Source organism: Emydura macquarii, unplaced genomic scaffold, assembly GCF_026122565.2.
Source record: "Emydura macquarii macquarii isolate MOO-44397 ecotype Brisbane River unplaced genomic scaffold, CSIRO-AGI_Emac_v2 contig_1790, whole genome shotgun sequence".
Lineage (NCBI taxonomy): Eukaryota > Metazoa > Chordata > Testudines > Chelidae > Emydura > Emydura macquarii.
The window spans coordinates 30723887-30739234 of record NW_027131927.1 but is presented as its reverse complement, the minus strand read 5'-3'; the positions used below and the strand labels follow the sequence as shown (position 1 = coordinate 30739234).

Below are 15348 nucleotides of genomic sequence, written 5' to 3'. Positions count from 1 at the left end.
AAACCTCAGAGAGATTCTTCTGCATTGAGTGATTTTTGCTAATTTCTGTGTCTAATACAAATATTAGCTGTTCCATGCCAGTATTAGTGTCTTTGCTTTGGCAGTCACTCTGCCAAAGCCTGATTAAAAACTCAAATCTCTGCTCCCATAGTTTCTTAAAATAGTAGCAGAATTCACCACATGAACATGTGACTTGTGGACAGTGAGAAATAAAGGTAGCCAGAATTCTGGGAAAAATTAAAACTGACTGATTTTAGAGACTGAACACACACCATAGGGTGGACAGGGTAAATATCAGGTCACATGTGAAATATTTCACTATCCCTTGCATAGGAACTGACCACGCAAAGTGGTAAGTACCCGCTGATCCCACTGACTTCAAGGGGAACTGAGTGATCACTGCAGCGTGCAGGATCAGACTCACAATGCACATCTGTTTCTGCTTTGCTGTGCCACTCATGAATCAGGTCATTCTTAACTTGGAAATATATTTCTCAAATCACCTTTCCCAATACCAGGCTTGATCCTGCAGTCCACACTTAAGACAAGCAATCACCCTGAATCAATGGGTAAAATATAGGCCTGGCATAAGGAGGAACAACTCTCAGGGGTTGCAACAGGAGTCACAGCTGCTTATCCCAGAACTCTATTTGGTTCAATATGACTATACAGATGAGCAAGGACTGCAGGTTCTGGTCTTTCATGTGTTTTGTATAAATGATGTGTAGTGTAGATACTATGGTGATGAGAGTGCAAGAAGTGCATTGACAGACAGCTAGTATACCTTGAATATACACAAGTTGACCTTGTAAGAAAATGTTTATAATTGAACAACTCCCTGAAAGCTTGAAACAGAAATGGATAAAGAGTAGTATTGAAACATTTTTTATAAAAATAGGGGCCCAGGTTCTTTCTGATCTTTTACACAGGGGTAAATGTGGAGTCAAGTCATGGATAGTGAATGGAGTTACTCTGGTGTTATACTAGAGTAATTCTGAGCAAAATTTACCCCCTTTGGCATTAATAAGTTACAGTAAAAATATAGGGAGGTTAAAATTTTGGCCTGCTAACCCAAACAGCATCCCTTTAACAGGCTTCCTATTTTTGAAACAGTATTTTATTTTTTAAAATAAAATAATTAGCATTTATATTCAACTTGGTGTTAATGTCTGAGTGACAGTCCTCTCCCACACCCCACCCTAGAGCCATAAGTCCTGTTTTGTCTCACGGTAGACGTGCAGCACAGGAATTGGCCATGCAATTTCCTTATCACTCTTTCCCACCACCATGGCCTCAACCCTAACTAGATGGGATCAACTCTAGGAGATGAGAGGTAAGTCTCCATGTCCAATCAATCTTCTGAGAAAACCAACAAAGATACTTTATGCAGTGCTGGCTTTTGGCATATGGACCCCTGTCCAGTAGAAACTGGAGACAGGCCACTGTTTTATTTCACAAGGCCACTAAACAACCATCAGAAGGGGGCCTTTTAAATCAATATGGATCTCAATGGGATTCAGATAGATGACCCCGAAGTTCACCACTCCATTTTCAATCTTCTGAAACATCCAGTCACAATACAAAAATATGGCCATAATTCTGCAAACTACTCAGCTTGGGTGAGCTCTCCTTGATGTAACTGGAGCTCAGGACAGGCCCAGACTCCATTTGGGCACATCTCATTGTGGGTTCAAGGCCTGTATTTCTATACTGAAAATACAAAGCATGGCATGACACTTTTTTTCTTTTTTTTCTTAAAAAAGAACCTTCACATGAACTGAATTTTTTCACCAGTAACTTACTTTTGATTTGCTATGTCGTATAAGCGCAGAAAGCAGTCTGTTTGACTCCCCCATCACACCTGCATGATCCTTAGCTTCACACCATTCCACCAACCGTTCAACCAATTTCACATTCTTTCCCAGCTGTTCAGCAGCTTCTGCTACATGTGATACAAGCCAAAATACAACAAGGTTGTCATTTTTCAGCATGTGTCAGAAACTTATACATGAAAGTTTCTAAGTGGAAAAAAATCATAAAGAAGAATCTTGTTAATCTGTGCTAATAGAGGGAAAGCCCCAATTCGCATTGGTGAGCAAAGCTGGAAAAAAAAGGGGGGGGGGGGGGGTTGGAGGTAATTGCATAAAAATTTTCACAACATATTTTCCTGGTACATTTTTTTTCTATTTTTCCTGGACGAAATGTAAAATTTGAACAATTTTGACCATTGAAGTTTATGGATTATTGAATGCTAGAGAGAATAAAGGTGACATCACACTTCCCGTGAGCCAGCTCCTAGATTTATACATTTTTAAGGCCAGAGGGACCGTTGTGATAATTTATCTGACCTTCTGCATAAAACAGGCCATAGGACTTGCCTGAATTAAATCTTTCTTCAAATCCAATAGATCGGGTTGAACTAGAGCAGATCTTTTTAGAAAAACATCCAATCCTGATATAAAAATTTCCAGTGCTGGTGAATTCACCACAGTCATCACAAGTTGTTCCAATGGCTAATTTCCCTCACTATTAAAAATGTGCAACCCTGTTTCCAGTCTGAATTTGCATAGCTTCAAATTTCAACTATTGGATCTTAGTATGCCTTTGTTGCTGGAATGAAGAACCTTTTATTATCAGATTTCAGCACCATATGTAGTTACTTATAGACTGTGATCAAGTCTCCCTTTAACCTTCTCACTGCAAAGTTAAATAGATTGAGATTGAGTGTCTGTCTCTATCAGGCATGTTTTCCCATCCCTGAATAAGTCTGGTGGCTCTTCTCTGTACCCACTCTAATTTTTCAACATCCTTCTTGAAACGTGGAGATGCAGTATTCCAGCAGTGGTCACACAAGTGTCAAATACAAAGGTAATATAACCTCTCTACTCTTACTTGATACTCTCAGTATGTAGAGTGCTGCATCACCCCTCTGAGGAGAACAAGTGAAAATAAAGATGGGTACCAGTCGCTCTGTTCTGAAGATAGGGCCTCCTTCTTCACTGGAAGGAAAAAAAGGAGCGACAGAACTGGCAGCTGTCCTATCGCCCTTCAGCACAGAACACAATACCCATCTTTACCTTCACTGCCATCACGCTGATGGTTGTTCTCAGTGATACACAGACTACAGAAGAAGTAGTGCTGCCTCTGAAGTGGGGGTGGTATTGGTCTAAAATGGCTTCAATGTTCTGTTCCTCTCTGCCAGTTAGTTTCTTCACTCCTGCAGCCTGTAACAAAGCTTGGGGAGCAGTGGAGAACCTGGTTCACCAACAGCATCAGTAGGAGCAGGTGCCATCTATAAGGAAGATGGGGAGCATGTTATGTGTCCTTGTACTTTCTCAGGAGGGTACTGAGTACCAGGGATAGGTTCACAGGTGATGTAGCACTGACTCACCAAATAGTCTGATGTCCCTCTTAATGACCTGATTTCCAGATCTTGCCAATCTATGCTGCAAAGAGGAGCAAATCTGCAAGTCGGCACTCAGTGCAGAATTGTGGTTTACCATTGTGCAGATTATCAAGGCTGTGGCCTATTCATAAATACACCCATAGTTATTGGATAAAAGAATGTAAATATTCAAAAATGGAAACCAGGCATGTACTGTACTTACAAATGCTAGTGAATTTTACAGTGGCTAGTATTCACCAACTGTGGTGGAGGGTTGCTGGAAGCTATCTGATAAAGTAATTTACAAAGATGCTTAGAATTTAAAACTAAAACACCAAAGAGTCACAGACTCTTTGTAGTTTGCCACTTTATTTACCATACTACTAGCCACTACGCAATAGCTGCAAATTACATGACATTTATTCAGTTAGAAATAGCAATTTATCAATTATTAAATGCATCCGCCCAGTCAAGGGTGCTAGATACAGAGAAGATGCTGAAAACACAACATGAGTGGCAGCTTAGGTCAAAACACCTGCAGTTAAATACATATTCATATGCCAGTTGAGCAGAATGCTGAATTACAAAAGTAAATAAGTGTTTTTTAAACTTGTTCTGATTGTCCATGGTAGTCAATCCAGAATTTTTTAAACCAGCCCATGTTTCTCTCATTTTGCATATTATTAAATTTATTCTAAGACTTCAGAAAAAGTAAAAAAGAAAAAGGACCATTTTTTTTTCTCTAGGAGCCTTAACAACAGATTACAGATTAATCCACAAAGAGAATCATATAACACAAAGAACTGTTGATTTTTACCTTGTGCGTCTATTAACATTCTTAACGTTCCCAGCAGCTTGAATTGAACAGGGGGCATCTCAGATCTGAGAAATTTCAATACTGCTTCTGCAACGCCAGCTGATAGCATCTTAGCCTTATTTACAACTACATGAATAAAGAACAGAAATTATCTCAAAAATCATTTTTGATGATACACTTCAACTATATGGAGACTGTCATTTCCAAGAGATTCCAGAAGCAGCTTTTCCACACACACTGAAAAATAGCATACTAATGTATACATTTTGTGTGTACACGCGCACAAACGCCATTTAAATAAACTGATGGTTACCTAGACACAATGTGAATTTGAAATGTTTTGTTCTTATACATAAATCTAATTTCCATTGCTCAGCCTGAGTATTTCATCTGAATGCTAGAGTCCTCTATGTGGACAATTGGAAAGGAAACTTCCCCTGCAATCTGCTGGAGACAATTGCTAGATGCTCAGTATTGAAGGATCCAGTTAGTGGGGATACCTCTTGCCCTGCCCCAATACACTGTACAAGAAGCAGTGTGGGGTTCAATGCCGGGAGCGTGCATTCCTTGTGCAGCCTCTTAAATCCCCTCTCATCCCATGTGGTGAGACCATGAGGCTCTCCACAACTGTGAGGAGGGGCCAGAGTTTGCTCCATACTATATTTAATGAAAGAGACCAATTAGTTCATATTCTAAATAGTACTTACCAGGAAACACCTTGCTGCGGCAGATATTCATTCCTTGGTTCCTAAGGTTCTGTATAAAGAATTTTCAGGACCAATCCTGCACACCATATTCAAGGGAGGCTGGCCCACTGAAGTAAGTGGGATGACTCACGTGGATGACGCGAGCAGGAGATAGTTCTCCAGCTTTGTTAAAGCTATGTGAATTTAGTAGATATTAATATTCAGTATCAGGAAGTTAGTACTTCTCAAAACTGAATGTATGCAGTAAAAGAAGAGTAAATTGATCAAAGATGATGATTTTTGGCTCAGCTCAGGTCATTGGAAAGTGTAGGTTATATACATATGTTATTTATGCTATATATCTGCTTTGGCTTTTATGTGAATATTCATGTTTTATTTTCAGGCAATCAAAAGCTGAGATGATTAAAAATGACAATGGACTTGGATGGCGTATTACTTTCAAAGGCTATTACAAACATTAAGTAATTCTGATGGATCAAATGTCCTAATAGTCCTTCTCTATCATTAACATCTGTGACTTATCAAAGCTCTGAGAAGTTACAACAAGAAATGGTGTATCAGAAAAGTGAACAGTTCTCTCTGTTAAGGTTGAAATCTCTTAAGATCCTTCACTAGCCAGACAGCCCAAAATGATGCAGTGCAGTTGCAATGCAAAGGGGAGCTGTAAGTGTAGAAACGCTACACTGAGATCTCCACAGCCTCCTGCATATTGCAGAGCCAAGCAGCACAGCAGCTCTCTCCATGGGAATGCAGGGTGGCTGTATTGTGGGATGACAGTAGCAGAAACACAGCCCGTGGGTCTGTGACCTACACAGCAGTGCTGGCCACCAAACCCTCCCAAAAGATGTAGAAAGGGCCATGGCTTAGCTGCACAGATGCTCTCTGGCCAGCCTCCAGGTTGGTTGGGGACAGTGTCATCCCCCACATTGATTCCCCTGGGCTTTGCACTGGGAACCAGAATTTCACCCTGACAGATGAGCAGTGTGATGTGAGCCTTACCAGGAATAGCCAGGTTTCTGAGTGCGCTCAGTGCTGCATGCTGCACAGTAACATTTCCATCTTCCACATGTCTGTCTAGTAGATCCATCAGCTTCTGAACTATCCCATTATCTACCATATGGATGCAGTTTCCATCTGCACGAGACAAGATGAGTCACTTGTACGTGCACAATAAATCTTAATATATATACAAAAGAGCTTCTCAGTACGAAAGTGTAATTTCTCCCTCTTCCAGCTTTTATAATTCAGATAAAGAGAGCTGAAACCTGACCACCAGCATCAACTTCAATTCATGCATTTGAAGCATTTGAAGTAAAGGAATGGAAAATAGAGCAGAAGGTAAAAATCCAATAGTATGGTACAAATATATATTTGAAAAGTGCTGCTTGGGTAGGCGTTACTACAGTTGAAAAATTCCTTTAAAAAAAAAAAAGTGATTTTTTAGCAATGTGTTTGTATCTTCAATGTAAAAAACAAACAAACAAAAACAGAATTCTAAAACCAGGGTTAATGGCTTCCAGAAATCCAGAAAAGGTGTGCAAAACTACTGATGCTATCCTAAACCACATTAAAAAATCCCACCACAACACACTGTTGATTCATAGCTATACAGACACAGCACATTAAAAGGGTGCAAACAGGCAAACATAAGCTCATATAGCATATTCTTACCATTTCTGGCAAAATTTGCAATAGCCAGTGCTCCTGCAAGCTGTAGCTGATGGTTATTGGAAGGAATCCATGAAAGCACCCTTTGGAAGACACTGCCTTTTCCTCCTTCAAATAACTTTTGCATGGATTCATCTGGAGGCAAAAAGTGTAGAAACTCAACAAGCAAAAGCAATATGAATGTTAATGTTAGTCCAAATTCTTCTCTGTTATATCTGTGTAACTCTATTGACTGCGCTACATTTACTTTAGTTATACAGTGGTTTAAAAATGCAAATTTGGTCCACTGAATAACTAGCCAGCAAGTCCTTAAAATAATTTTAAAAATGTGTTTTACGTATTACAAGTAAAATTAAACCGCAAAATTTGACATAGGTATTCTCCGCTTCTTTGCAAAATGTACTAAGCTATTGTACTCACCTCCAAGTAGTAGTAAAACCATAAGGTCAGAGGCTGTTTTAAGCTCAGCTATGTCATCCTCTTTGTCACTGTCTACAGTTTTCTGGACAATCTCAAGTAAACACTCAACCAGGCCTGCTTCAACCAGCTGCAGTTTAATGATATCTAAAAAAAAATCACAAATACAATAGTCATAAGAACATACATAAGAATGGCCATACTGAGACCAATAGTCCATCTACTCCAGTATCCTGTCTTCAGACAGTAGCCAATGCCAGGTGCTTCAGAGGGAAAATAGAATAGCTAATCATCAAATGGTCCATCCCGTTGGCCATTCCCAGCCTCTGGCAAATAGCAATCCCTGCCTATCCTGGCTAATAGCCATGGATGGACCTATCCTCCCGAAACTTATCTAGTTCTTTTTTGAATCCCATTATAGCCTTGGCCTTCACAACATCCTCTAGCAAGGAGTTCCACAGGTTGACTGTGTTGTATGAAAAAATACTTTTTTGTTTGTTTTAAACCTGCTGCCTATTAATTTCATTTGTTGACCTCTAGCTTTTGTGTTGTGTTATAACACTTCTTTATTCTCCACACCAGTCATGATTCTGTATCATATCCAAGCTGAAAGGTCTCAGTCTATTAATCTCCCCTCATGTGGAAGCTTTTCCAAACCCCTAATCATTTTAGTTGCCCTTTTCTGTCCCTTTTCCAATTCCAAGATAACTTTTTTGAGATAGGATGACCAGCTCTGCACAGAGTATTCAAGATGTGGGCGTACCATAGATTTATAAAGAGGCAATGCAATATTTTCTGTCTTATTATCTATCCCTTTCCTAACGATTCCCAACATTTTTTTAGCTTTTTAAACTGCTGCTGCACATTGAATGATGCTTTCAGAGAACTAGTCACAATGACTCCAAGATCTCTTTTTTGAGTGGCAACAGTTTAGACTCCATCATTTTGTATGTATAGTTGGGGATTATCGTTTTCCAATGTGCATTACTTTGCATTTAGCAACATCTGCCATTTTGTTGCCCAATTACCCAGTTTTGGGAGATCCCTTTGTAACTCTTAGTTAAGTCCAAAGCAGACTGCAATCTCGAGTAGTTTTGTATCATCTGCAAATTTTTCCACCTCACTGTTTACCCCTTTTTCCAGATAATTTGTCAATATGTTGAACAGCACTGGTCCCACTGGTCCCTCTTATCCCATGACTGCTTACTTTGCCTTAGAGTGTTTTGGTGTGGTACCTTGTCAATGGCTTTCTGAAAATCTAAGAACATTATATCCACTGGATCACACTTGTCCACATGCTTGTTGATCCTCTCAAAGAATTCTAGTAGATTGGTGAGGCATGATTTCCCTTTACACAAACCATGTTGATTCTTCCCCAACACATCATATTCAGCTATGTGTCTGATAATTCTGTTTGATAGTTTCAACCAATTTGCACTGTACTGTAGTTAGGCTTACCTACCTTACAGGATTGCCTCTGGAGCTTTTTTTAAAAATTGGTGTCACATTAGCTATCCTCCAATCATCTGGTACAGAAGTGGATTTAAATGATAGGTTACATACTTGAGTTATTCTGCAATTTCATATTTGAGTTCCTTCAGAACCCTTGAGTGGATACCATCTGGTCCTGGTGACTTAATATTGTTTAATTGATCAATTTGTTCCAAAACCTCCTCTAATGACACCTCAATCTGGGAAACTTCCTCAGATTTGTCACCTAAAAAGGATGTCTCAGGTTTGGGATCTCCCTCACATCCTCAGCCATGAAGACCAATGCAAAGAATTCATTTAGTTTCCCCGCAATGCCTTATCTTCCTTGTAGGTGCTCCTTTAGCATCTCGATCATTCAGTGGCCCCACTGGTTGTTTAGCAGATTTCCTGCTTCTGATGTACTTTAAAACAAAATTGTTGCTGTTGAGTCTTTGGCTAGCTGTTCTTCAAATTCTTTTTTGGCCTTCCCAATTAATTATATTTTTACACTTCACTTGCCAGAGTTTATGCGCCTTTCTATTTTTCCTCAACAGGATTTAACATCCACTTTTTAAAGGATGCTTTTGGCCTCTAACTGCTTCTATTACTTTGTTGTTTAGCCTTGGTGGCACTTTTTTGGTCCTCTTACTATGTTTTTTAATTTGGGGTATACATTTAAATTAAGCTTTTATTATGATGTATTTAAAAAGTTTCCATGCAGCTTGCTGGGATTTCCCTTTTGGCACTGTACTTTTTAATTTCTGTTTAACCAATTTCCTCATTTTTGTGTAGTTCCCCTTTCTGAAATTAAATGCTACTGTGGTGGTCTGCTTTGGTGTCCCCTCCATTCCCATCCACCCACAAGGATGTTAAATTTTATTATGTTATGATCACTGTTACCACATAGTGCAGCTATATTCACCTCTTGGACCAGATCCTGTCCTCTACTTAGGATTAAATCAAGAATTGCCTCTCCTCTTGTGGATTCCAGGACTAGTTGCTCCAAAAAGCAGTCATTTAAGGTGTCAAGACATTTTATATCTGCATCCCGTTCTGAGGTGGCATGTACCCAGCCAATATGGGGACAGTTGAAATCCCCCACTATTATTATCTTAATCTTCCTAAGCATTTCACAATCACTATCACCATCCTGCTCAGGTGGTCAGTAATGTATTTCTACTGCTATATTCTTATTATTCAAGCATGGAATTACTATCCATAGAAATTCTATGTTTGGTTAATTTAAGATTTTTATTTCAATTGACTCTATGCTTTCTTTCACATATAGTGCCACTGACCCACCAGTATGACCTACTTCTGTCCTTCCGATATATTTTTTACTCTGGTATTACTGCGTACCATTGATTATCCTCATTCCACTGTTTCTGTGATGCCTAGTATATCAATATACTCATTTAATACGAGGCACTCAAGTTCACCCATCTTAGTATTTAGACTTCTAGCATTTGGCACTAAAAAAAATTGTCACTTTTTAGCTATCTGCCATTATGTGATGTAACTGAATGGGACTCTTTTTCATTTGACTGTTTCTCATCAGATCCTACCCAGATTTTATTCTCTTCCATCATCTCCTCACTAGGATATAGAGTATCGCCATTAATAGATTTCCCCCCCCAAGGGATGCCTCTGTCCGAACCACGTGCTTCTCTGCACCTGTCTACTTTCCCCCAGCCCTTAGTTTAAAAACGGCTCTAGGTGCTTTTTAATTTTACATGCCAGCAATCCAGTTCCATTTTGATTTATATGGAGCCCATCCTTCTTGTATAGGCTCCCCCTTTCCCAGAAGGTTCCCCAGTTCCTAATAAATCTAAACCTCTCCTCCCTTCACCATCGTCTCATCTACTCATTGAGACCCTGCAGTTCTGCTGGTCTAACTGCCCCTGCATGTGGAACTGGAAGCACTTTAGAGAATGCTACTATGGAGGTCCTGGACTTCAATCTCTTACCTAGGAGCCTAAATTTGACCTCCAGGACCTTTTTCCTATCCTTCCCTATGTCATTGGCACCCACATGAATCATGACCATCGGCTCCTCCTCGGCACTACACATAAGTCTGTCCAGATTTCTCAAGAGATCTGCAACCTTCGCACCTGGCAGGCAAGTCACCATGCGGTTCTCCTGGTCATCACAAATCCAGCTATCTATGTTTCTAATGATCAAGTCCCCCATTACAATTACCTGTCTTTTCCTAATAACTGCAGTTCCCTCCCCCAGAGAGGTATCCTCAGTGGGAGAGGATACCATGACATCATCTGGAAGGAGAATCCCACCTATGGGATCATTTCCCTCTGCTCCAGTTTGATGTTCTCCTTCCCTGAGACTTTCATACTCCTGAACAATACAGAGGCTGTCATACTGGGGGTGGGACTGTTCTACTGTGTCCCGCAAAGTCTCATCTATGTGCCTCTCTGTCTCCCTTAGCTCCTCCAGTTCAGCCACTTTGGGTCTCCAAAACCCATATGCAGTCTCTGAGATACCATAGGGCAGGTAATCATACATGTTGCATTCAGTGCAATAAACTGGATAGCCCCCACTCTGTTGCTAGACTTCTGCCTGCATTCTCTTTTTATTCCTCCACCTCTTTCTTTTATTGTTTGTTTTTTATTGGTGGGGATGGGATTATTGTCTTTAGTTTACCGAATGTTAATGAAGTGTATCTAATCCACAGTCACCCTCTAAACTCCCTCACAAAACTCCTCTGATTGCTAGCTCCTCTGGTCGCTTAGTAGTGGGCTTTTTAGCCCTGGTTTTCCCTGAGTTTAAGGGTTGATGATCAGGCATTGAAATATGGTGTCTATCTTACACACATACAGTACCATATTGAGTAAATAGGGAGTAAAGGGAACAGACTTTCAATAATGTCATCTAGTTTAGTGTCTGCCTCTCAGCCACAATAAAAATAATTTGATCTTGAAAGGACAAAAATGCTATAGATTTATATTCTTGTTTCAAGTTAAATTAATTCCCAGAGCCAACTTCTGTTTTATTACAGCCGAAAGACTCTACTGATGTCAAATCAGTGTCACTCATATAACTGAGAGTAGAGTTCAGAGCCCAGTGTCCAAAAGCCTTTTCTGCTCTGCCTTATTAGTAGATTATAATACTGCTGCCTGTATTCTCAATGACATGATCATTTGTAAGAGAGAAAAATATAAAGGGCTTTAAAAAAGACTGGAGTCATCTGAGGATTTGGAAAACAGTGGCAGACGCCCCTTGCATTTCATACCAACCACAGACAAATATTGAACAATAAATAAGACAAAATCAATATGATATAAAAAACTTGCAACCACATACTAAAAGATTTATGTGGCTCGGTGTGGTCCACCAGCTGTACTGTCAAAGGGCGCTTGCTCTGCAAGGCACAATCATATCTTTCTATAGTAATAGTCTCCTATTCTGTTCTATTATTAGTGAATATGTATATTACAGTTACACCCAAAAGCCAGGCTGTTGTGCCAGGCACTAGATAACACTGCAGTCTGTCCCTGCCCCCAAGGGTTTACAATGTAAAGGCTAGATTGTGATTTCTGGGCACGGTTCTGAGTAAAGGGCGGCATCTTAGGCCTGGTCTACACTGACAATGCAGATCAACATAATGTGACTTACGTCGACCACATTAAAGTATGTCTCCCCACTGGCATGTCAGTACCGCCAACCACGGTAAAATTCAACTTAATAAAACCACCTTCTCAAGTGGTGTAGTGCTGAAGTCGAATTCTGTGGGTCGAATGAGCATCAGTGTAGGCAGAACACAATGTAAATTGACATTATTGGCCTCCAGGAGGTATCCCATATTGCTCTGTTGTGATCACTCTGCACATTGGCAGTCTGCTGCACTGTAGCCATGTAAACAGGAAATTGCTCCTCCCCACAAGCCCCGGGAAATTTTGAATTCCCATTTCATGTTTGGTCAGCATGGAGAGAGCTTGCCAGCACAACTGATCATGGCGACTGCATGTCCCAAATGCGCTTCAGCCTGGAGTCGACCTGAGGTCTTGGATCTCATTGGTCTGTGGAGCAAAGAGTCTGTTCTGGCTCAGCTCCAAGCAAGCAAAAGAAATTTGGATATCTATGAGAAGGTATCTTGTGGCATGTTGGAGAAGGGGCACAACAGGGACGTGCAGCAGTGTCTCATTAAGATGAGTTGAGGCAGGCTTATCAGAAAACTAAGGAAGCTAACAGCCATTCTGGCTCCTCACCCAAAACATGCAGCTTTTACGAGGAGCTGCATGCAATTCTTGGCGGTGACCCCATCATTATGCCACCATGCACCGTTGATCCATCTGGGGAATCTGAGACCAGGATGAATGAGGACGAATCCGTGGACGAGGAGGAGGAGAAGAGGGGGCAGGTGAGTGTGGTAGCCCTTGTCCCTGAAAGCCAGCAGCTGTTTGCAACACAGGAGCGGTCCACCAAGACGCAGGAAACCGTGACTGACTGGGATGCCATGGAAGGCACATCGGGTGAATACGTATTGCAAATTGCATGTCTTTGATTATATCCCCTGTCCAGAATCTTGTACCAGCAGGAAAAATTGATGTGTGTCACGGTGGGACTGTGCTTCCTCATACTTGGTGTGCTTAAGCATTGGGTTGACCATGGAAAAGATTATTTAAGTGCACAGGGATGCTCTGAGAATCCTCCATGCATATCTCCAAGAAGCTTTCATGCAGGTACTCTGCAATCCTTTAGAGAAGGTTTCTTGGGAGGGCAGCCTTATTTCTTCCACCACAATAGGACACTTTCCCCCGCCACTCTGTTATTAATTGTGCATTCATCATCGCAGAACACAGCATAGCAACATAAGGGCCAGGCCTGTAGCCAGATGCTTGCAGCAAATCTCCCTTTCCGCCTGTGTGACCCTCAGCAGGTTGATATCACTCATGGTTACCTAGGGAAGATGACGCACATTTACAGTACCTGACCAAGAAAGGTTTTTAAAGTGTGTTACTGCACAGCTGGGGATGGTTTCTTAGTTCAGCACACCGCAAGTCCCTAAGCAGAACGTTGTTGCTATGGGCCTTGGGCATCCGCAAACGGGTTCCCATTTTTTCTCTCTACAGACAGTTAACCCATACCCACCCCTCACCCTTCCTACTGCCTATTAAAAGCCTGATCAATTGGTAGCCTGACATCCATGCTGCTCTAGAGAGCATGAACTTGTGCAGTATGGTCTGGGGATTTCTCTGACATAGATGCACTCGCCCCTTACTTACCATGGCTGGAACGGCACTCTGACCCCTGCAATAGTCAGACAATGGTATGTGATTGTAGCCTTCACTTGGGAATATTCAGAGGACTTATTTTTACATTGTAACATTGCTTTTCATCCATGGAATGAGTTAACAATGGGTACCTTGTGCTTTGCTTCCCTCACAGTGGACAACATGGCTTTCAACACACCACTGTCTCATACTCCTGCAGAGCGCCTGTTGCAGATAAAAAGGTGAAAAAAACCCAACCCGGGATGACATGTTTAATGAGTGAATGAATGCCTCCATGGCTGTTGATGCAGAGCTAAGAGCGTGGAGGATTTCATTATCTGACAAACAGAACATGGACATGGACAACAGGAAGGCATCACAGGAGTATGAGCGTTCAACACAAGAAGAAATGCCGTGTATAATGCGTGATCAGTCAGACATCTTGAGGCGTTTTGTGGAGCTTCAGCAAGCTTAGCGGCAAGAGAGACATCCTCTGTAGCCCCTGCAAAACTCTGAGCTAACGCAGTTTTTCCTAGCCCCCACCCCAAAGCGGTCTAGAAGGAGACTGAGCAGGTGCAGTACATACTGCACTCCTCGCCGGTTGAGGCAAGTGGAAAGAGGTGATGGCCCCTTTTAAGGAGTGGGGATATGTGATTCCGTCATGTGTGCACAGCCAAAATAGGCTCTGTATCCCTGGCCCTATACAATGCATGCAGAACATTCCATTTTCTTCCATTTCCCCTTTCTGTGAAGGATCACCAGTGAAGAAAGTACTGCTTTACAATTCATGGCTGTTTACTTATTGATAAGAAGGGAATAAAGGAAGGGGGAAGGAGGAAGGACTGAAATGGTGGGTGAGTGAGAGGGAGAACTGGCTCGGTGTGGGATGTGAATTGAAAGCACAGCATAGATAAGTAACGCACATTACTGTTGTGTCTCATTGCAAAAGTGGTTTTTCAATGCTTCCCTGAGGCGCAGCGCTCCGTGATTGACTCTGAGTGTTGCAGTGGCATCTGGCTGCTCAAAATTTGTGGCCAGCCTATCTGCCTCCACAACCCAACCCAATGGGAACTTCTCCCCCTTTGTCTCTCAGACATTATGGAGCACACAGCAGGAAGAGATAACTATTGGGATGTTTTTTTCACTGAGGTCTAACCTAGTGAACAGACTTCGCCAGCGTGCCTGTAAACGTCCAAATGCACATTTCACCACCATTCTGCACTTGCTGAGCCTATTATTAAAACACTTCTTCTCACTGTCCAAGTTCCTGGTGTATGGCTTTATTAGCCAGGGGGGCAAGGGGCAGGCAGGATTACCCAGGATCACTACTGGCATTTCAACATTGTCGATATTTTATTTTTGGTCAGGGAAGGAAATGCCTGCCTGCATCTTTTTAACAGACCTGAGTTTGTAAAGATGCACATGTCATGCACCTTTCCAGACCACCCCACACTGCTGTCAGCGAAGCATTCCCTGTAATCCACAAGGGCCTGCAACACCATTGAGAAGTATCCCTTTCGATTTATGTACTCTGTGGCAAGGTGGTTCGGGGCTAAGATCAGGATGTGCTTGCCATCTATCGCCTCCCCCCCGCCCCAGTTTGGGAACCCCATTGCAGAAAAGCCTTCCACTAGGTCCTCCATGTTTCCCAAAGTC

General features: G+C 41.6%; 1 protein-coding gene across 4 annotated transcripts in view; it reads right to left on the bottom strand.

Moving 5' to 3' along the window:
* Nucleotides 1-15348, bottom strand: part of RAP1GDS1 (Rap1 GTPase-GDP dissociation stimulator 1) — a 162961-nt gene that overhangs the window by 8495 nt on the left and 139118 nt on the right. For all 4 annotated transcript variants that reach the window (XM_067557218.1, XM_067557220.1, XM_067557219.1 and 1 more), the window contains 5 exons: nt 6998-7141; nt 6581-6712; nt 5909-6043; nt 4203-4328; nt 1803-1942 (listed from right to left, as the gene is read on the bottom strand). In XM_067557218.1, the coding sequence (XP_067413319.1) occupies nt 1803-1942; nt 4203-4328; nt 5909-6043; nt 6581-6712; nt 6998-7141 (677 nt within the window). The remainder of the gene's footprint in view (nt 1-1802; nt 1943-4202; nt 4329-5908; nt 6044-6580; nt 6713-6997; nt 7142-15348) is intronic.